This window comes from Quercus robur, chromosome 5 (assembly GCF_932294415.1).
Source record: "Quercus robur chromosome 5, dhQueRobu3.1, whole genome shotgun sequence".
NCBI lineage: Eukaryota > Viridiplantae > Streptophyta > Magnoliopsida > Fagales > Fagaceae > Quercus > Quercus robur.
In genome coordinates, this window is record NC_065538.1 from 17182674 (window position 1) to 17204989 (window position 22316).

At 34.7% G+C, this 22316-nt stretch overlaps 1 protein-coding gene across 1 annotated transcript; it reads left to right on the forward strand.

Moving 5' to 3' along the window:
* The first annotated feature begins 193 nt into the window (after window positions 1-193).
* On the forward strand, window positions 194-21897 carry LOC126725282 (putative leucine-rich repeat receptor-like serine/threonine-protein kinase At2g19230). The gene is made up of 13 exons (XM_050429844.1): window positions 194-317; window positions 14785-15313; window positions 15773-16248; window positions 17404-17536; window positions 17932-18003; window positions 18316-18387; window positions 18475-18555; window positions 18824-18981; window positions 19564-19769; window positions 19896-20022; window positions 20544-20606; window positions 20713-20902; window positions 21282-21897. Exons 1-13 carry the CDS (start codon window positions 194-196, stop codon window positions 21712-21714), a joined length of 2664 nt encoding a protein of 887 aa, XP_050285801.1. The 3' UTR covers window positions 21715-21897.
* Window positions 21898-22316: the final 419 nt, after the last annotated feature.

Here is a 22316-nt window from a genome sequence, read left to right on the forward strand (position 1 = left end):
AGACATGTGGGGCTCATATATGTCTATGCGATCTTATGTTACTGCTCACTTTTCTAAATAAATGAGAGCAAGTCATTTGCTAGTTCCATTTATATATATATATATATATATATATATATATATGTGCCTCGCACTCTCGTCTTAATATGACATATAGACTTGCATGAACAAAAAGTTGCTGCGAAAGACCAAAATGAATAGCTCGTCAAATCTAAAAGCACGGCTCCTCTTTGTTTTAGCCATAGCTTTTCTCGGCAACTCAAGACTAGCTGCAGGAAATAATCAGAACGCTGGAAGAAAACTTGATGAAATTCCCGGTAAGTACTTCTTCGAATTTTGGTCAACCAACATTTCTCTCTTCTTCTTCTTTGGTGCTTGCCAAGTTGTTGTGCATTTATGTATGCTTTCTTGTACTCGATCTTAGTCTCTTACAATGGAGCGAGTAATTCATGTGTGTACGTTGTAGAGAAGTTTGCTGTGCTAGCTTTCATAGTTAATGCAGCCTTCTTCATTTTTTACTCGAGCTTTGTTCTTTTAAGAAACTGTATTCCTATAATCAAAATTACTCCACTTCTTTTTCTTTTTCTTTTTCTTTTATTTATTTATTTATTTTTTACTCGAGCTTTGTTCCCTCTTTACCTCAAGTTGACTTGAAAGTCTCAAAACATAAATGACTCCGCTTGTCTTTTTGCCTTTTTTTTTAATACAAAATCAAGAGAGTGTAACCGTGTTTGCGATTATTACCAATAGATTTGGACTTGAGTGTTAATTAAATACTTGAATTTTTTAACTGGTTTATGACAAGTCGTACAGATTCTGTTCCTTTTGTTTTTAAGTATATTAACTTTAGAGCATCCTTAGCAGCTTTTGCAAAAATTATGTCATTTTACCACATCAAAAGCCTACTTTATTATTTTACCACATCATTTTACAATATCTCATTTATCAAATGTTTTATATTTTTACCACTTCATTTAAATATTATTTCTTAATTCTTTTTAATTCTTATTTTAAAATCTGGGGACTGTGGACTGTAGCCACAGAAGTCAAGATGCCCGTACCGTATGCCACAGATGTCACAAATTTAAAAACTCGGAACCTAGGGACTGAGGAGAAAGAGGAATAAAAAAATAATAAAACCATATCCCACATATGTCCGTATCGGGCCAAATATATGAGAATACTGTAGCATGTTGTAAAAATTATGAGATTTGGAACATCTAATATTTGGTGTTTTTTGGTGTTTGGTGTGCCAAATGTGCCAAATATTTGGCATTTGGCACATTTAGCACATCTAGTGTGGGTGCTCTAAGGATGTCAAGTAAAAAAAGTGAATATTTCTTTCTTTCTTTCTTTTTATTTTTTATTTATTTTTTAAGATCTGGATAAAACTTTTAAAATGTTTTCTTCAAATAAAAGACTATATATATGTGGGTGTATATATATATATAATTTGAAGCTGGGGAATTTGAATCTTGAATTTTTCCTTAGAAACAACAAGAGGTGCAAGTGAGTTATACTACAGTACATTCACAAATTATTTTATAATATTTTTGCAAATTATTAATGTGACAAATTCTTACTAGTTCTAATCTGGCTAATATCATATTTTGAGTAATGCTACAACCATAAATTATTTTATAACATTTTAAAAAAATGTTGATATAGCTAACTTCTTATTAGTTTTTATCTAGATTCACTATTAATATCAATTTTTCATTTACCAATAATCGCTCACCACATTAGCAGTTTGTAAAATTTTATGTAGAATAGTTTGTATCTTTAGCATTACTCTCATATTTTTATAATTTTACTTACTAATAATTATTTGAAAAATACTAATGAAAGGCCACAAATTGAATGACCCATCGTGATAGAAATTAATTAATTAATTAGTCAAGTTATTAATTAATCAATTTATCATGCAAAAACATGGTAACACAAACAAATCACCAATAAACTAATTATGCAGCGGAAAATAAATAATACGGTGATTTGTTTATGAATAGGAAAAACCTAACGGCAAAAACCCCACCGGGTAATTTTTAGGTCACCACTCTCGAAACTCCACTATTATCACAACAAGTGGTTACAAGTAAAGGAATCCCAAGTACCTTACCAACCTATAGTTGAATCCTTACCCCAATACCCAATTGAACTTGTTCTATAGTGACAGTTCCCCTTTCTGATGCACGACTCCCAAGTACGTGACTAACCAATTGTGTGGATCCTAGTACGCGACTTCAATCACTAACTAAGAAGGTTGTTGGTTGCAAAGTTCTTCAGTTCATCCACACGATGAAGATCAAGAAGATGCTTGGTCACAAAACCCTACGATGCACATACACAGCAACTTCTTCAAGAGAAAGAGATGAACTAGGGCAAGAACTTCATCTCCGATCACAATTTGCTTGAACAGAGTTTGCTCAATGCTTGTGCAACTTGTGAACTTTTTGACGGCCCTTAAAACAATCCTTTTATATGTCTAGGATTAGGAGAAAAGAAGGCCCAAAGACATATTCACGGATCCCAAGAAAATCATATTTGAATTCTGAAAATCTTAAACCTCGACAGATAGGAGATGTCGAGCAGGTGTCAAGCACACTGGGCTTTGAACAGCTTTTTTAAGCTCGATAGATGCAGCTGTCGTGTCAGTTGTTGAGTTTTAATGAATTTGCACTATTAACTTGTTTTCTTGGACAGACTTGAAGGCTTTTAACACTTGATCTTAAAACATGGTTTCTTGAAGTATTTAAATACATCCTAAATCTACCAAAATACAAGTAAAGTGCATTTTGTCAAAGGATAAGCCAATTACATAACATCATGACATATGTTCTAAATATGTGAAATACATATGTCCTAACAATCTCCCTATTTGGCAATCTGTAACAAAACCACAACAAACAAATGAACATATGAGAGAAGTCATAAATCACTCAACTCATATTCACTTGTTGAATACAATAAAATCTATCCAAACACAAACTCTTGAAAAACTTTGCAAGAAGAGAGTTTATGGCAAGTAGACTTTGACAACTTGTATTTCTGAAACACTTTAAACAAAACTCATCAAGACATCTTTGTGTGAAACAGAAATAATAGATTGCATACAAGTATAAGAAACATATGTATTAAGGGAGAAAAGAAACAACACATGAAGGGGTAGGTGAAAGAAAGACATACATCAACATAAATAAGGAGATAAGTACAAAGTATGTCTATAAATGGTCACAAGACCTCATGTACAAGAATAATGTATCTAAAAAGAAGGAAAAGAAAAGATACATACTATCCTCACTATATCTCTCAAAACATATCAACACTCCCCCTAAAAAAATGGTCTTATACTAACTCTCCTCCTAAGAATGACTACTCTCATATCCAAAACTACTCCCTCTTTTTGTCATGAGTGACAAAGGGTAAGAGTGTCAAGTAGACATCTCATCGGTAGAGCTAGCATCTCCATCAGCATCATCCGAAGCATCATCGTCATCACCATCATCATCATCCTTATCCTCAGAATCTGAAGCCACGAGAGAAAGTGGTGAAGGAGTAGCCTTAGGAGCAAAACCACCCATGAACGCCTGTCGCCGTGCAATACGACTGACACGAATGTTCACCTGATACAACTCCGTAGAGAGTGTATCTAGGCGAGCATCCATGCGCTGCAACTGCACCATGATGTCTCCTAAAGTCACATCGCCCGAAGAAGAGGGAGAAGCGAATGTGGATGGAGTTGAACGGGATGAAGCTGAATGGGAGGGAGGAGCTGTTGAATCCGACTGCCACAACCAAAGCTGGGCCTCACTACGTTTAATGGTAGCGTAATCTATGGCACACATAATGGTGAAATGGTCGAAAGAGGGAAAAGGAACAAAAAAATGACGTAAGATTCTCGTGATAGCGGAAGGAAAGATGAGCTTATCATGGGACACCGAATCTAGATGAACATCTCTAATAGACAGAATGAAATGAGAAGAGAAATCTATAGTAAGATGCTCAAGAAGAGATAACAAAAATCGAGCACGAGGCTTTGTAATGGAGTTATAGTGAGAGAGTGGATGCAAAACAAAGGTCATCATCATGTTCATGAATCTAGGACCTTTAGCAAAAGGTTGACATGGTGTAAATAGACGCTTACCCCAAACAAAAGGGCGCTCACAAAAAGCAGACATAAACTCATCCCTGGACACAGTCCTCAAATGCTCACTAGGATAGTCAGGAAACTCTATCCTAGGGACCCGAAACACATCCGTAACAAGTTACGGTGTGATAGGAATGCGCATACCTCAAACGCGAGTGAAGGAAAGAGGTATTAAACGATCAATCCCGTCATGTTGGAGTAAAACTCTTGGATAAGCACGAGAGGATAGGTGACCGGGATGTCACACAGTGACTCCCATCCCTTACTGTGAATGACAGAGGGAAGGCCGGTGTCAGCAAAGTCTAACAGAACGACTTGGCACTCCGAATGAATGCCTCATCTAGAAAAGTTCTCTGAAAATGCCTTGAAGGCATCATCATCATGGAACCGAATATGAGATAGTGTAGGATCAGATGATGAAGAAGCTCCGGAACAAAGAGGGTTTCGGGCTAGAGTGGATTTATGCTTAGGTGTCATAGACACGACTAACGTAAACAGAAAGAGAGGGAGAGAAAAGAAAGACAATCAGAAAAGTCCCAAGCAATTTCAAATATAACAAGTATATTGAAAAAGACAGAGGGAAGGCCGGTGTTAGCAAAGTCTAACAGAATGACTTGGCACTCCGAATGAATGCCTCGTCTAGAAAAGTTCTCTGAAAATGCCTTGAAGGCATCATCATCATGGAACCGAATATGAGATAGTGTAGGATCAGATGATGAAGAAGCTCCGGAACAAAGAGGGTTTCGGGCTAGAGTGGATTTATGCTTAGGTGTCATAGACACGACTAACGTAAACAGAAAGAGAGGGAGAGAAAAGAAAGACAATCAGAAAAGTCCCAAGCAATTTCAAATATAACAAGTATATTGAAAAAGACAGAGGGAAGGCCGGTGTCAGCAAAGTCTAACAGAACGACTTGGCACTCCGAATGAATGCCTCGTCTAGAAAAGTTCTCCGAAAATGCCTTGAAGGCATCATCATCATGGAACCGAATATGAGATAGTGTAGGATCAGATGATGAAGAAGCTCCGGAACAAAGAGGGTTTCGGGCTAGAGTGGATCTATGCTTAGGTGTCATAGACACGACTAACGTAAACAGAAAGAAAGGGAGAGAAAAGAAAGACAATCAGAAAAGTCCCAAGCAATTTCAAATATAACAAGTATATTGAAAAAGAGTACGTATGCATGGGAAATGTATGAACATGTGACATGCAAAAGAAATTACATCATGGGCTCAGCCCAATCCAAACCTATCAGCATACAAACAGGTAGCACATATCTAAATGCATGACAATACCATTATAATGCTAATGTGATGCAATGTATGAGGTTTTAAACTCATTTAAGTGAAAACTCATCCCAAAATTTCAATAATAACTCATCAATTTTGGAAAACCCCAAAATTTTTCAAAAACCACAAAACCTAGGTTTCAAAACATGAAATGCATGAATGTGAAAGGATTAGAAGCTTACCAAGTAAAGAAATTCTTCAAAAAGCTCGAAGAAACCTTAAGGAACAAAGATTGGAGTGAGATGAGAATGTTTGGGAGAGAAAAGAGAGAAGTATCCAGAGAGAGATCGAGTGAAATGAGTTTCGGATCGCACAGGGAGCTTAAATAGTGCCAGCAGTAAATCTGGACAGATGCAGGTATCGAGATATCTGTCGAGGGAGGTGTCGAGAAAATGGTTGTCGACAGTTGAGGTATCGAGGAACAACCCAACAAAACCAAGAACAGAAGCTCGATCGATCCACCAGGTGTGGAGAAGCTATCAAGGATGCAGAGCCATTCTCAATCGATCCACCAGGTATCGAGCAACTATCGGGATTGTGGTTAGAAAAAGCTGAAGAAGCTCGATAGACAGCAAGGTATCGAGGAGGTGTCGAGCCAGCATTTAAAACCAGTTTTTCGAAATGTGAAAAACACAGACATGAATGCAATCCAACATGTAACTCAACCAATGATCTAATCAACATAATAAGCTCTCAAAATCATCTTTCAATAAAAATTTTAAGCACATGGATCTTCAAAAAGAAACACACACACACACACATTAAACAAGTCTAACCAATTTTATATTTCAAAAACAAGTCAAGACAGTTTAATGAGCATACATTAACACATGTAAAACCTTGTGATGGCCAAATCACATTGTACCTACACATATATCAAGAATAGCAAAGAATATTGCATGTTGTGTGTGAAAAATATCGCAAGATTGCATAAGTGTATACATGTTATGATGATTTGAGATATGAGAAAATTACTTTAACTCACACACAATCATAACTGCTTGATAGGGACTATCACCTTCGATGTACATTCTATAACTCCCACATCTCCTAGAATACACGCTTGCAATCATATTTAAAGCATTTTTTTTTATCTTTTTGCTTTTGATTTTTCTTTGCATGTTTTTCTTTTAAGCATATCATACATGGGCATATTAGAGAGAGAAAAGAAATACCCAATGATGTTTGACATTCCAATTTTGCTATGCCTAAGCACACAAATGTCATTGACACTGCACTTTTGCTATGTCAAAGCATACAGGTGTTATATTATGATTGGCAGGCAACAATGGTGAGATGGTTATTTATGCCTTTCTCTTAGGATTTTCCAATCCTTCCCATCAAAAAAAGTGATATGAGTGTTAAGTATAAGAGATAACTTAATTTTACTCATCACAAACACGAGCCACAAAGCTCACTTGCTTAGTTGTGCATAGAGATGCTCATCTAAGCTACAAATGATACAAAGTTTAGAAGACTTTGTTTCAATGGCCATTCAAGGTACACAAGTACCAATGTACACAAAACACACACTATTTTTGTGTTTTTCTGATTTTCAATTTTTTTTTAAAATTTTTATATAAAAAACAAAACAAAGCAAAACTAAAAAATAACTAAACAAAAACATGTTAAACAACCAAAGCATAAAAACTAGATGCAGATGCATGAGGAAGAAAGAAAAAGAGAAGAAGATCATCCCATGGAGATAACACCAATGTTTTGACGAAGGAATTTGAAGCGTTTACTGTCAAGAGGTTTGGTAAACAGGTCAGCCTTCTAATTAGGGCTGTCCATGGGTCGGGCGGGTCGGGTTTTTGCTCAACCCCCAACCGACCCGTACAAGATCGGGTGGTCGTTTTTCAACCCGCAACCGACCCATAGCAGTAACGGGTTCGTCGGTTCAGATTGCCGGCGGGTGGTCGTTGGTTTCGGGTGAACCCAATTACCACTAGAATCCTTCGAAACGCGGCGAGCCATCCAAGATCCGGTGAGATCCAGTTGGATTCGGCGAGATTTCTACCAAATCGTGATGAGAAATCACTGGTTCAGCCAAATCCGATGTTTATTGTGCCAGAAATCGACGGATTTAAATGAAAAAGTTGCCGGAATATGAAAAAAATTGCCGGAATCTGGGAAAAATTTGTCGAAATTTGGAGAAAATGGTCGGAAACTGGGAAAAAATGGTCGAAATCTAGGAAAAGGTGGTCGGAATCGGGAAAAGGTGGTCGGAATCTGGGAAAAACTGGTTGGAATATAAGAAAAACTAGTTGGAATCTGGAAAAAATGGCCGGATTTTAATGGAAGTCGGGCGGGTTGGGTTTCACGGGTTTTAGAGGAAGAGATCTGACATCCGACCCACCGGCGTCGGGTTTTTGAAGTCGGGACCCGAGTCCGACCACCAAAGCCGTCGGAACGGGTGATTCCGATTCGGGTCCGGGCGGGTGGAGTGGGTTGGGCGGGTGGGCGATTTATTTGGACAGCCCTACTTCTAATCATCGATGTGAATAAACTCAAGAGTGAGAGTACCATCTTCGACAAGCTCCCTAATGAAGTGATGTCGAATTTCTATGTGTTTGGTTCTAGAATGTTGAACCGGATTCTTAGAGATGTTAATGGCACTGGTATTGTCATAGTAGATAGTGAGATGTTCTTGACAGATACCATAATCATGGAGGAGTTTTTGCATCCATAGGAGCTGGGTGCAACAGCTACCAGCAGTAATGTACTCAGCTTCTGCAGTGGATAATGAGATGGAGTTCTGCTTTTTACTCATTGAAGAGACAAGATTATTACCCACATAGAAACAACCCCCTGAAGTACTCTTTTTATCATCAGCATTCCCAACCCAATCAGCATCAGAGTACCCAGCTAGGACATCACTTGTGTCCTTACTGTACCACACACCAAACTCAACAGTGGTTTTGACATACTTTATGATTCTTTTTAAAGCAGTCATATGAGACTCTTTGGGATTAGCCTGATATCTAGCACACACTTCAACACTGTAACTAATGTTAGGTCTACTAGCAGTAAGGTGAAGAAGACTACCTATCATGCTTCTATATAGAAAAGGATCAACACTTTTACCTAACAAGTTAACAGTGAGTTTAACATTTGGGCTCATAAGGGTTCTAACACAACTAGCAGATTTTAAACCAAACTTTTTCACAAGATTCTTAGCATATTTAGATTGAAATAGGAATATACCTGAATCTTGTTGATGAATCTGCAACCCAAGGAAGTGAGTCAGCTCTCCAATCATGCTTATCTCAAACTCGACCTGCATGAGTTTTGAGAAACCATGAGCAAGTTCATCCTTAGTTAATCCAAAGATAATGTCATCAACATAGACTTGGGCAACTATTAGCTCGTTATCTTCTCTTTTGATGACAAGAGTCTGATTAGCCTTTCCTCTTATGAACCCATGTGACACCAAGTATTGTGTAAGCCGATCATACCAAGCTCTGGGGGCTTGCTTTAACCCATAGAGTGCCTTCTTGAGGTACAGTACATGATCTGGAAAGTGTGGATCAATAAATCCTTTTGGTTGAGCCACATAAATGTCTTCTTTGAGCAAACCATTTAAGAAAGCAGTCTTCACATCCATCTGATAAAGCTTGAACTTTAATTGACAAGCTAGTGCAAGGAGAATTTTGATGGACTCCATACGGGCAACCGGAACAAATGTTTCATCATAGTCTACTTCTTCCATTTGCGAGTATCCTTGAGCTACAAGCCGAGCCTTGTTGCAGATTACATTGCCCTCCTCATCAGTCTTATTGCAGAATATCCACTTTGTACCAATGATGTGTTCACCTTCCGGTCTAGGTACCAATGTTCAAACATCATTCCTCTGAAACTGAAGAAGTTCATCATGCATTGCTTCGACCCAACTTTCATCCTGAAGAGCTTCCTCAACTTTTGTGGGAACAACTTGTGATAGATAACATGAATAAGACACAAAGTTAACAACACATTTATCAACAGTTCGTTTCCTTAATGTGAGTTCATTCATATTTCCCACAATAACTTCTGGAGGATGATTTAATTTAACCCTGGATGAAGGTCTTTTCTCTTCATGAGACTCAGAATCTGGTGAAGTGGGTATGTCTATAGAATCTTCTGAAACACTGGGAGTACTAGGAGCACTTGGAGATGCAGGTTCTTGTTCAATAAGTTCTTGAACTTCATTAGGCTCTAGAGGAAGAATTTCTTTGGGTAACTCCTCAATTCCTTTCTGAGAACCAGAATCTGAAGACTCATCAATAACAACATTCACTGTTTCCATTACCTTCATAGTTCTCTTGTTGTATACCCGATAAGCCTTACTTATGGAGGAGTAGCCCAAAAATATACCTTCATCACTCCTAGAGTCAAACTTTCCAACATTCTATCTATCCTTGAGGATGAAACAGGTGCTTCCAAAGATCTTGAAGTACTTCACATTTGACTTCCTTCCTTTCCATAACTCATATGGAGTCTTCTTGGTACCGGGTTTGAAGTACACCTTATTAACTGTATGACAAGCAATGTTAACTACTTCTCCCCACAAGTTTTTGGCCAAATCCTTGTTGTATAACATGGCTCTGGCCATCTCCTGAATAACTTTGTTCTTTCTTTCTACCACACCATTCAGCTGAGGAGTAATAGGAGCAGAGAATTCTTGAGATATACTTGATTTTTGGTAAAAGGACTTCATATATGAGTTCTCGAATTCTTTACCATGGTCACTTCGAATTCGATCAATCTTCAGGTGATTTTGTGGTTGGTAGTGTGGGTGATTGTGGTGGTTGTTTTGGTTGTTGGTGGTGGTTTCAGTTTTGATTGTTGGTGGCTGGCTTGATTTGGGTTACTCTGTTCTGGGTTTGAGACTTGAGTTTGTGAATGATGAAAAGAGACAGATAGAGTAAAAAGACGGGACAGGTGAAAGAGAGGGGGATAGTTTTATATTTATTTTATTAAAAAATATATATTATTTTATTATGATGAATGTGAAAATAAGAACAGGACGTTGGAAAAGTTATAAAATGAGAGGTAAAATAAACAAAATAGATTTTTAAAGCGTAAAATAATTTTTATTTTTTGGCATTTTGGATTCTAATGCTCTAAAAGACGGGTTACTATATACAGCTTTAATACATATATTAATATTCCTGGAGCGTTTTTTTTTTTTTTTTGAGAACTTCTTGGAGCTTTGTTCATTTGTATTAGAGCATCTCCAATGATCTATGTAAACATAAAATTCTCTCTATAATAGAGAGTGAAACCCAAAAAAAGCTTTCCAATGGATTCTCTATTCCTAGATTTTTTTTTTTTTTTTTTTTTTTGGGCTCATGAACAATAACTCATCAAGTCTGATGAGCTACTGTTCACTCTTCAAATACTTTTTTCTTATTATAATAATTAAAAAAAATGTTAGAAGATGTGTAGTTGTTAAAAAAAGAATAAATAATGAATGAAAAAAATAATATTTAAATGAGATAGAGAATGAAATAGAGAATTTGTTGGAAGTGTATTTTAAAAAATGAGTAACTATACAAGTCAATAGTCAATAGGGGTGACTCAAGGTCTTGGCCTAAGGCTCCCCAATTAACAAAAAAAGGGGGCCAAATCCCAATAAAAAAAAAGGACACATGCAAATAATATCCACACTCCGTTAACACCATCACCATGTGTAACTAGTGCGTACGTACAAAGTGTGAATTTTTTTTTATAAGAAACCATCCTAGTCCATAAGAAAATGCCAAACGCTATAAATGAATCAAGCCGCTCATAAACATTTCGAGATTGGCTTCATAAAATGCTTGTTCATATGTTTCTCAAAAAAAAAAATGTTTATTCATATTTGTTTGTACATAATAAGCCAAGTATGAGCCCTAATTTTAAACTTGTTTGATAAAAAAGCCAAGCCCAAGTAAAAAAAAAAAAAAAAAAAACCGAGTCTAGGCTCATTCATAGACTTGGTAATATGTTTGATAAATAAACTTATATCTTACTAAGCCTTTAATTAATCAATTGGGAGTTTGGACTACTCATTTAAACCAAATAGACTTGATAATATGTTTACTATGGGCTTGATAATACACTTATGTTAGATCTCAAATTTAAAAGCTCTGAGATCAAGTATGGTTTGATTAATAAATCAAGTTGAGGTTATCTATTATTTCTTATTATTGAATGAACTTGCAAGGAGAATTTGATAAATTAGATTCTATTGCTCTTATTCTTTAAATTTTGTTTTATATATTCTTTATCACATTATAACTTTATATTATATATAGTATTTATGTTATTTTGTTAATTTTGAATTTCTAGTAGAACATACCCATTTATATATGAATATATATATATATATATATATATTTGTTTGTTTAGACCCCTTAAAGCAAATTGTTTAACCTAATATATTAGCCAAGTAATTACTTAAGTTAATTATGAGATCTAGGTTAAACAAAGAGAGATCATATCATGCACAATAGCCGAAAAATAAAGAGCACACCAATATGATCACTTAGGAAAACCAATGAAATGAACATTCTCAAAGTAAAAACCTGGGGAGGATTTGATTTAGATATCTTCAAGGTAAAACAAATCTATTATAAGAGAAGTGAAGTTTTTACAAAAGATTTAACCCTAAATCTATTACTACCTCTAGTAGTAACTTACTAACATGAGCACGTGCAAGCTTTGAATCCACAGACTCCTTTTCTCTTGGATTTGCAGAACATAAACTCCCACGTTTGTGACTTTGAGACTCCACTCAAAGGTTTCAAATCACAGCTTGTTGATTCTATAGCAACTAGATTCCACCATTACTTGATTGTAGATCTTGTTTCGGTAGACACTTGTAGAGTCTAAAGGTACAGAACATCTCGATCTCATAGGAGTAACTCACAAGTCTTTCAAGAGTTTTCAAAACGTAATTAGAGTTTTCCTTTTTATACTTAGGAGTGTTGAACTAAAACCCTAAACGTTTTCGTGGGCTTGGGCCTGATTTAAAATCCTGCATAAATTATTTTTCTGCAATTTTCGATTGGTCGAGCCTAATTTTTTCATCGATCGAGCTTCACAGAAAATGACTCTTTGTCCTGCAGCTTGAATATTCTTGAGACTTGACTTGAAACACTCTGAGCAATGTCTAACATTTATTCTAGACATGTTTTTATTCTCGGTTTGCCAACATATACAAATTGAGACTCTAAACATTTAATCCTAAATCTTTAAAACCTAACAATAAATATATATATATATATACACACACACACACATCTATTCAATATCAAATAAGATTTGATATTCCCATCCAAAAAAAAAAAAAATTAATACTAACAATATAAAAAATATACAATAAAAAATTTATATGAAAATCCCCACAAATGTATAAAAAAAATTATTACAAAGAATTAGATGATAATAAAATAATACCACAAAAAGTTAACAATGAATATAATTGTAATGATATTCAAATGTGTAAAATAACAATACTTTGTAATATTAAAAAAAAAAAAAAACCAAATTCTTTTATGAATGGATATATCACTCATATAATTTTACTGGTAATACGTGTATTGGTTATGGTTATAAAATCCTACCATGGATTGATATGAATTAGCCATATTATTGATGGAAAATGAAATGTTAGCAAATTCTAAATACAAAAATTTAATTAATAATTTTGCATCTCAAGAAGCATAAAATATTTAAATACTATATTGAGGTGAAAAATTACAACTTAAATAAATAAATAAAAATGCCTTATTGAGTCGGCCATATATCTCAACGGACAGGTAGTGAAATAAGTTGTGTCCAAAACAAAATTGAAAAGAAAATTAATCATGAAAAAGAAAGATTTTTTTTTTTTTTTAATAAACCGGTTTAAATAATGAGTGTCAATTTAGTACTTGAATTTTTAAACTGAACAATTAATGTCCTATATATTAAAATTTTCACAATTCACATTTTAGTATTATTTTTCATTAAGTCTAATGGATTTGATCACGTAACGTAATCATTAAAAGCTGTCTGTCACATTATTAATAATATAAAATGACAATTTAAATTGTAGCCAATATCTTATTACAAATAATTCCGACAACTTCACTTGAAAAAGAAGCATTCACCTATTAAAGAGATGGTGCTATTTGATTTTTCATCTATTTACTGCTATCAGTCTTCCAATAAAAAAAAATTTTTTGTGCCACTAATACTGTATGTAAATAATATTAAATCCTTATATTTGTGGAAAGCAAAATACTAAAACTACAAACTATTTTACAATTTTATTTTTTACAAAATGCTAATTTGGTGAATGATTATTAACAAGTAAAAAAGTAATGCATGTTACTGGTAGACCTAAATGAGAATCAGTAAGAATTTTCCAATTTAGCATTATTTGGAAAGGAAAATATTTATAGTGGTACTTTAGTTATGTAATGTATTATAAGTTTGTTTGAAAAATTCTATATATTACTTTCGTGATATGTATTCTAATAAATATTACTGCTTTCTTAAAAAAAAAAAAAAAAAAAAAAAATGATCTTCCCGACATTTCTTAGAAACCTTGTCAAAACAAACATTTCTAAGAAACCCTTTAAAGAACTTGCGCAATCCCATACGTAGCGTAGGGTATTTAGTGTAATGGAAAAATATTGCAAATTCCGAAGTATTCCGAATATTTATAACTTTGACCAACTAAAGTCGCCTTTATCTGAATAAAAAAGTAATCTTTTATCAATTTTTTCAAACATGTTTACAATGTTCAGCATATAGCTTCCTATGTGCATGTTCCATTCATCATTATTTTTTTCTTGGCCCTCACTCCCAATGGCCTCACCTATTTCAAGTTGCTCAAGCTTTAAACAACTTGTCTGTTGAATTGTACTCTCTTTGACTAGATAGTTATTGGTACTGGTCCTCAATTAGTGTAAATTATTACACACAAGGAGGCCATTTAGAAAGTTGTACTTCTGCATGAATAATTTTTTTTAGTTGTCTAATAGCTTTTAATTAGTAAACACTTCCTTTTTTTTATAAAAGGATTAACATCTAAATCATCTGAAACTTTAAAATTGAAAGTTTAAATGAAACAAAAACCTACGGTTTAGCTTTAACATACTGTTTTGTATTAGCATGGGAGTTCACAAGGTAACAAAAAGGTTGATGTTAAATCAACGGACTCAACGATGTTTGGAGCTTAAGCTGTTTGATAATCTGTGTCTTAGGAATTTTGGTGCCAGTTTTAACGCTGAAAAACATGGGGTGTGCTGAAACTCATATTGGAACCTTATTTGAGGATACCATAATGATTGCTTGTGTGTAATTCCCCCTTTTCTTTTTGCAAAATTTCAAGGTTTCATTAGCATTGACTGTGGCGGCGATGAAGATTACACTGACAAGGAAACCGGAATTCCTTACAAGTCAGATAAAGAATTAATAGATACTGGAATAGTTAACACAATACCTGCTGATTCATCCACGGATCTTGCACAGTATCTAAAGAGCTTGAGAAGTTTTCCTCAAGGAAAAAGGAATTGTTACACCCTGAGACCAGAGCAAGGAAAAAACAATAATTATATGATCAGGGCAAGATTCTTTTATGGGAATTACGATGGCAAAAACCAGGTCCCTACATTTGACCTACATATTGGGGTTAATTTATGGAGAACAGTGACTATAAAAAATGGATCTGATTCTGTCATTTATGTTCCCTTGACCGATTACATAGATGTGTGTCTAGTGAACACCGGCAATGGAATACCCTACATCTCAGCACTGGAACTACGGCTTTTGGACAATTCCATTTATCATACAGCAGGTGGGGCACTTACAAACCCAAAGCGATATGACATTGGCAGAGAAAGTGATCAATCAGGAGTCAGGTGAATTAGTTATACCCTCATGAGCTAAAAATAAATTTGTCAAACCACATCATGGATCTCATATTTGCATCATATTCATTTTAGTTTTCTTTCTACAACAGAATTGATGTCAATCACTGAATATTCATCTTCAATGGTATGGCTAGAACTTATTCAGTTTCATATGGATAAATAATGGCATGCCCTTCATTTTATAATATCTCTGACATCACTCATGATTATCATCTTTACTGCTATATGTTCTAAAACTTAATATGATAAGAAAAACAAGCTCACCATCCGGCTGCATGCAATTAATTTTTTCCATGCCAACAGTATTTCTAAGTTTCTGGCTACCTTTATTTATTTTTATGTGGATCAATTTTAAATGCTCTTGAATGCCTACTAGTATAGTGGTATGTCAGGTTGTTGCCGTATTATTTTGTTCCAACACAATCTGAAAAAACTTCTCCCAATTAGGTATCCTGATGATGTCTATGATCGCTACTGGATTCCTGAACTAGATGATGATTGGGTTCAAGTCACCACAAGCTCGACCATAAATTCCCAGAATGCTAACAACATACCTGATATAGTGTTAAGGACTGCTGCCCAATCACAGAATGCTAGCATTCCCTTGAACTTCTCCTGGAGTCTGCCAGATTCTCTTTCAAAATGTTATGTTTACTTTCACTTTGCTGAGATTGAGAAGCTTGAAGCTGGCCAGCAGAGGGAATTGACAATTAATTTGAATGGCCAGCACTACCTAACAGAGTCTATTAAACTTGATTATCTAAATCCAATAACCGTAGTACAAACTGATCATCCTAGTAGTGGGGAGCTGCTTAACTTTTCAATAACTGCAGCTGAGGGAACTAAGCTTCCTCCAATCCTCAATGCTGTTGAGTTTTTTGTGTTCAAAGAGCTCCCAAATAAACCAACTGCCGTAGATGATGGTATGTTTTCCTCTCTTTTCTATCTTCCTTGCGAGTATTATGCTCAGTTTGCGGCTAACTTACATGAATAAGAGATTCTTCAACTGCTTATACAATAGACTTTAGAATATTAGTGACAGTCCTGTCAATTAAAAGAAGAGGGAGTCTTTTCTGAATTGAACATGCTAAGCTATAAAAGCAACAATTGTTTCTAAGATTAGGAAGGCTTGATGCATACCTGTGTTCCATCAAGAAGAGTTCGCAAGATGAGCCTTTGTTTGTTGCAAAAATAGAAAATGAACAATTTTACACTCCGTTTATTTCAATGAATACATTTCTATAAAATGAGTCATTTTAAAAGAATTTTCTGAAAAATTATCCCATTTTCCTATGTTTGGTAGACCTAAAAAATGAGTTGAAAAACATTTTCTGGTATTTGGTATGTGCAAAACATTATTAACATTTTTTATATAATTCAAAACGTTAAAAACGTGTTTATTGTGTAAACCAATAGATGAAATCAAAATAAATTGAAAAACCAAGTATGAATTTGGTTTTCCAACTAAAATTTTGGGAAAAGGCTTGCCATATAAATTTATGCCTAAACCTACACAACTCTATTAATAAATTAGATAATATCATAATTAATTGTCCAATATTATTTTTGTAGACTCTCTATTAGTTATTCAAATTTATGGCCATAGGTGTTATTGATGATCTTCATCTTCAAACAAAATTTTGTTTTCAATTTATATTTGACATATAAATTTGTGCCTACACCCACACAGCTCTTGGCTATGAGACAAGTTAATTGTAGATATCTATCATTGGGATTTTTTTTTATGTTAAAATCTATCATTAGAATATGACCACACATCTTCATTAATTAACTGCAAAATAAATCTTCAAGTTATTTCAAAATTTTGATGAAATGACGTGGTATCATGAGTTGCATTGTTATCAGTCACCATAGAATTTGTAATTGTTGATAGTTTGCTTTGAACACCATCAAACAAGGCAGATTTCTTCAACTGCTGCAAATTTTGGATCTGACTGTCACTTTACAATCTTTTCATATTCCTGTTTCATTTTGTATTTATAATTCACCCTCCTCTCTCTCCCACTTTCTTTTTGAATGATCATCTATGAATTCTTTTTTTCCATTAAAAACAATAGTTGAAGCTATCATGGAAATCAAGGAACGGTACAGAGTGACTAAAAACTGGCAAGGTGATCCATGTGTCCCAAGTGAATTCTCATGGGACGGTTTGAACTGCAGTAACAACAATCCTCCAAGGATCATCTCACTGTAAGTACACGTCCAAAACATCAAAACTTGCATTGTAGTTTGCTGTGAAATTTCAATCAAAATATCATCTAATTTGAAAAAATCCTCATTAACTTGGAGTTGGAGGCATCACTTAAAATGGATCCTCATTTTAATTGAGAAGAAAATGTGATGTATCACTATAGGAAATTGGACAATGGAACATCCTCCTTGATATGTGCAATCAAGGAGGAGAAAAAAAAAAGTTTTGCCATGCTTTCTGATATTTAACTGAATGTATTTTCATTTTGACATTCAAAAACATAGTGCCCCCAGTGGTGGGTGTCTACTAACTGCATGGGAATAATTTTGTTAAAATTGCATGTTATTTTTCAAACAATGGCAACAGCTCTTCCTTCTTTCATAATGACAAACAGGAACTTGAGCTCAAGCAATTTGACAGGCGTGATTGCAACTTCATTCTCCAATTTGAAAGCACTGCAGTCCTTGTGAGTCTTAATTTTATTTGTGATTGATATGTGGCATTCAGTTACTATTAAATAATGCTAGCTTGACATTGGCTGGTCCAGCAACACCATCTGCCAGCTTGAGATTACCAATTGGCTCATGGATGAGGGATCCTTAATTGCCGAAGGTGTTAAAGCTTGAAGAGTGTATTTTTGGGATTTGATCCCAGGAATATTCACTTGGAAAGTGTTATATGCAAATGTTGAATATCAAGTCATCAAAAAATTAAAACAATTGTTTAGCATAACAATTATGGATATGTTTAGTTAAAATCTTCCTAATTCCTTTTTCAGAGATTTGTCATACAATGACTTAACTGGGTCACTGCCAGAATTTTTGGCACAATTGCAGAATTTGAACACCCTGTAAGTTGTCGTTCTTTGATCTTAGTATTTTAAATGTTAATTTTGGGAAAGGGAATTGAAGTGATCTACCTAACACTATCTTTGCAGTAATTTAAGTGGGAACAAGCTCACAGGTTCTGTTCCTGCGGTTCTTCAGAAAATGTTTAGGGATGGGAAATTGGTCTTGAGGTTAGCTTATTTTCCTTCCTCCAATATTTCATTTTCTTAATAATTCTAGTTTCATTTTGTCATTTTCTTTTGATTTTTATATTTTCCCTTTTATATGTGGCTTCTGTACATGGCAAATACTAAAAAAAGAATATGTTCACTTGTTCACTGATTTGTAATACAATTTCTTTTATATTTCCAATGTTAATTTGTATTTCATGATGACAACACCATCCATGTTTGATAATATACTTACAATGGCATATTTCCTTGATGCACTTTATCCAAGTTTCAGCGAAAATCCAGATCTTTGTCTGTCAGATCCATGCAACAGAAAGAAGAAAAAGGTGTTCGTTATTCCAGTTATTGCATCATCAATAGCAGCTGTCCTGGTCCTTCTATTCATCTTTAGTGCTTGGGCTATCTATAGAATGAAAAGACATGGAGGTAGTTCTTTATTTTCTACTTTTGTAATTGTCATCACAATTCGCTGAGGTGATGTTGTTTACAAGAGATGTAGTACCCAATCCTAGCTAGTCCTATTTTTCCTGTGGTACACCCAAGCCTTAATGAAAATAAATTATAGAATCAATGAAAATATAGAAAACACTAATTAATTTTCACCAGAGGCCGTTGTGACCAAGCACACGATCATGAAAGCATATTATGCAATTGACTGACAATTCAATACATCCAGGATACATCCAGGGACACTTTAACATGTGAACGAGAGCTAAATGCACTCATTCTCTTCAATAACAATTACATACATGAGATGACCTAGCCCTTTTCCTTGTGTCCTTACAAGGTGGATTTGGTTACACATTCCCGTGAGTTTATTTGCACCCTATGTCTAGGATAGGTGGACTTCGGATTTAATCCTAGTAATGATTCTGTTTAAGATGACCTAGATTTGAGGACACAAACACGAGAGAATTAGAACATAAACTGTACATATTCCCACACAATCCACAATATTTTTTAATATAACTCTACATGTTACAATTATGAAAACAGTCCTTCCTGTAGGTACGGTTACCAAATCCAGTATCAAATCACAGAATCAACAGTATAGCTACTCTGAGGTTGTGAGCATAACTAATAACTTCAAAACCATCATTGGGGAAGGAGGATTTGGAAAAGTGTACCTTGGAAAACTGAAAGATGAAACTCAAGTTGCTGTTAAGCTTCTCTCTATTTCATCATACCAAGGCTATAAGGAATTTCAAGCAGAGGTTAGGTGCTGCTAGTCTTTTCAATTAGTTTGAAAATTTTATTTTAAATTGAAGCTGTGATGACACAAGGCATGCAGCTAAAAGATTTTCATTCAACTAAATTGTAGAACTGGTTTTGAAATATAGGCACAACTCTTGATGATAGTTCATCATAGAAACTTGGTTTCTCTTGTTGGATTCTGTGATGAGGGTGAAGAGAAGGCACTCATATATGAGTACATGGCTAATGGCAATCTGCACCAACATTTATCAGGTATTTACCATTTTCTTCAAAGGAGCTTCATTCTTTGACTCACTATAAGTAACCTTTATCAAATCAGAAACATGATCATGTATGGGGCAAGCCCGCTTACAAAGTGCAACTCATACCAAATGCATGGGTAGTCCCATTTTGCTTGCTCTTAGCATGAAACTTCAACTAAGTCTTGCGCCTTAGTGAAGCCACTATGGTGCTATCTAAATATAGTAGAATGTGGGGAGGCAGAAAAAAGATTCAAAAAAAAAAAAAAAGGATGAAAAGCCTGAGAACTATCCAGAGACATTTACTTGTTTCATGATACACCTATTTGAAACATCAGACCAAATTAAAACAGACCAAAAAGGGGAAGGGTGAGGTGCCAACTAGCCAATCTAAGCTTTATATAACTGAAGTGCTGTTGCTGTTTCCTATCATTGCGTTTAGGAATGTGTATGTTTTATGAATGATTGCAAAACCAGAGCTATTTTCAATAACAATTCAGCTGAAAGAGAAAAATTGATATGTTTTGACTGCAGTTACAAACACAAATGTCTTGACATGGAATGAGAGACTTCACATTGCAGTGGATGCAGCACATGGTTTGCAAATTAATCAATTACATGATTTTTAATCATCAATATTTTTATAATTGATTTTTTTTTTTCTTGAATAAAAGTTTACGATGGTTTTCTGATGGAGTTGCAGGGTTGGAGTATCTACATAATGGTTGCAAGCCACCTATAATCCATAGAGATTTGAAACCTTCCAACATTTTATTAAATGAACTCATGCAAGCCAAGATAGCTGATTTTGGGCTATCTAGAGCCTTTGCAACTGAAAGGGACTCTCATGTGTCAACTCGCCCAGCTGGCACATTGGGGTACCTTGATCCTGAGTAAGCATTTAGACCTACTAATGGAATTTGCAACACACTAAGCTTTTTATCTAAAATTTTACTACTTAAAAATGTTCTACCCGTAAGGATCACCACATTGAATTCCAAGTTCTCACGACATCCAAAATTTGTAAAATTTACAACTTCTCTTAATTGCACAGAATTTGTCAAATTTTTTGGTTTTTTTTTCAAGTACATCTTATTAATATTTGGATGAACATATCACTTTCTTAACTAGTGGGAGTTGTCCAAAGCATCCGGATTCCAACTGCTATTAATGATTGAGTGTAAATAGGATATAATGGTAGAAATAACCAACAGAATTAAATCAAGCTATGGATTTCTTGTATTTATCTAACCACTTGTGTTTTATTTACAGATTTCAAGTATCTGGAAACTTCAATAAGAAAAGTGATGTCTATAGCTTTGGGATTATTTTGTTTGAGCTAATCACTGGCCGCCCTGCAATACTTAGAGGCCCTGTGAGAAACAATCACATACTTGACTGGGTTAATCCTTTGATTGAAAGGGGTGATGTTCAAAACATTGTTGATCCAAGATTAGAAGGGGAATTCAACACTAATTCTGCTTGGAAAGCTATAGAGATAGCCATGTCATGTATACCATCATTAGCTATCCAAAGGCCAGACATGAATTATGTGTTGGCAGAATTGAAGGAATGTTTAGCTCTAGAGATGGCTTGGGGAAGAACTCAAAGGATGGAAATTGAGGGGAATAAAACAACTCCGAGAATTCCTTCCAAAATGACCCATTTGGAGTATGAATCAGATATAGCTCCCCATGCTAGGTAGTAATTAAACAAAAGAAGAGTGGTTAATTGTGTCTTGTATAATATATAACTAGTTTGTATCACATTATACTTTTATGAACTCTTTTTTTGATTGTTGGGGGAGGGTTTGAACCCTATGGGTATCTTCATTAGACACGGCAGAAAGTTTCAATTAAATTATGAAACTCTTGGCATATTTTATGAACTTTTTATATCTTTTCTTTTTTCTTTTTTTTTTTTCATTTTTGTGTTTTATAATGTATGCATATATAACTTTCTAATGGACAAGAAAATTATAATTATGCATAATTTGTATTTTGAATATGGTTAACATTTTTTCCCTTTTTAAGAAACATTAATTTAATGATAAATGAGTACCTTGGAATAGGTATAGAAAGTGCACTAGAATGACCACTTCAATGGCTCTAAATGTTGGGACGTATCTTTCTCAAAAAAAAAAAAAAAAACAAAACAAAAATGTTGGGACATATTATGACGCAGTCAAAGCCATTTTCAGACCTTGGTTTATCACAACCTCATCAACATGCCACCAACATCACGCGGGCCCAACATAATTTGAGGTGTAAATCAAAAAATTTATGTGAGGCGTTTTATAAGTAAACA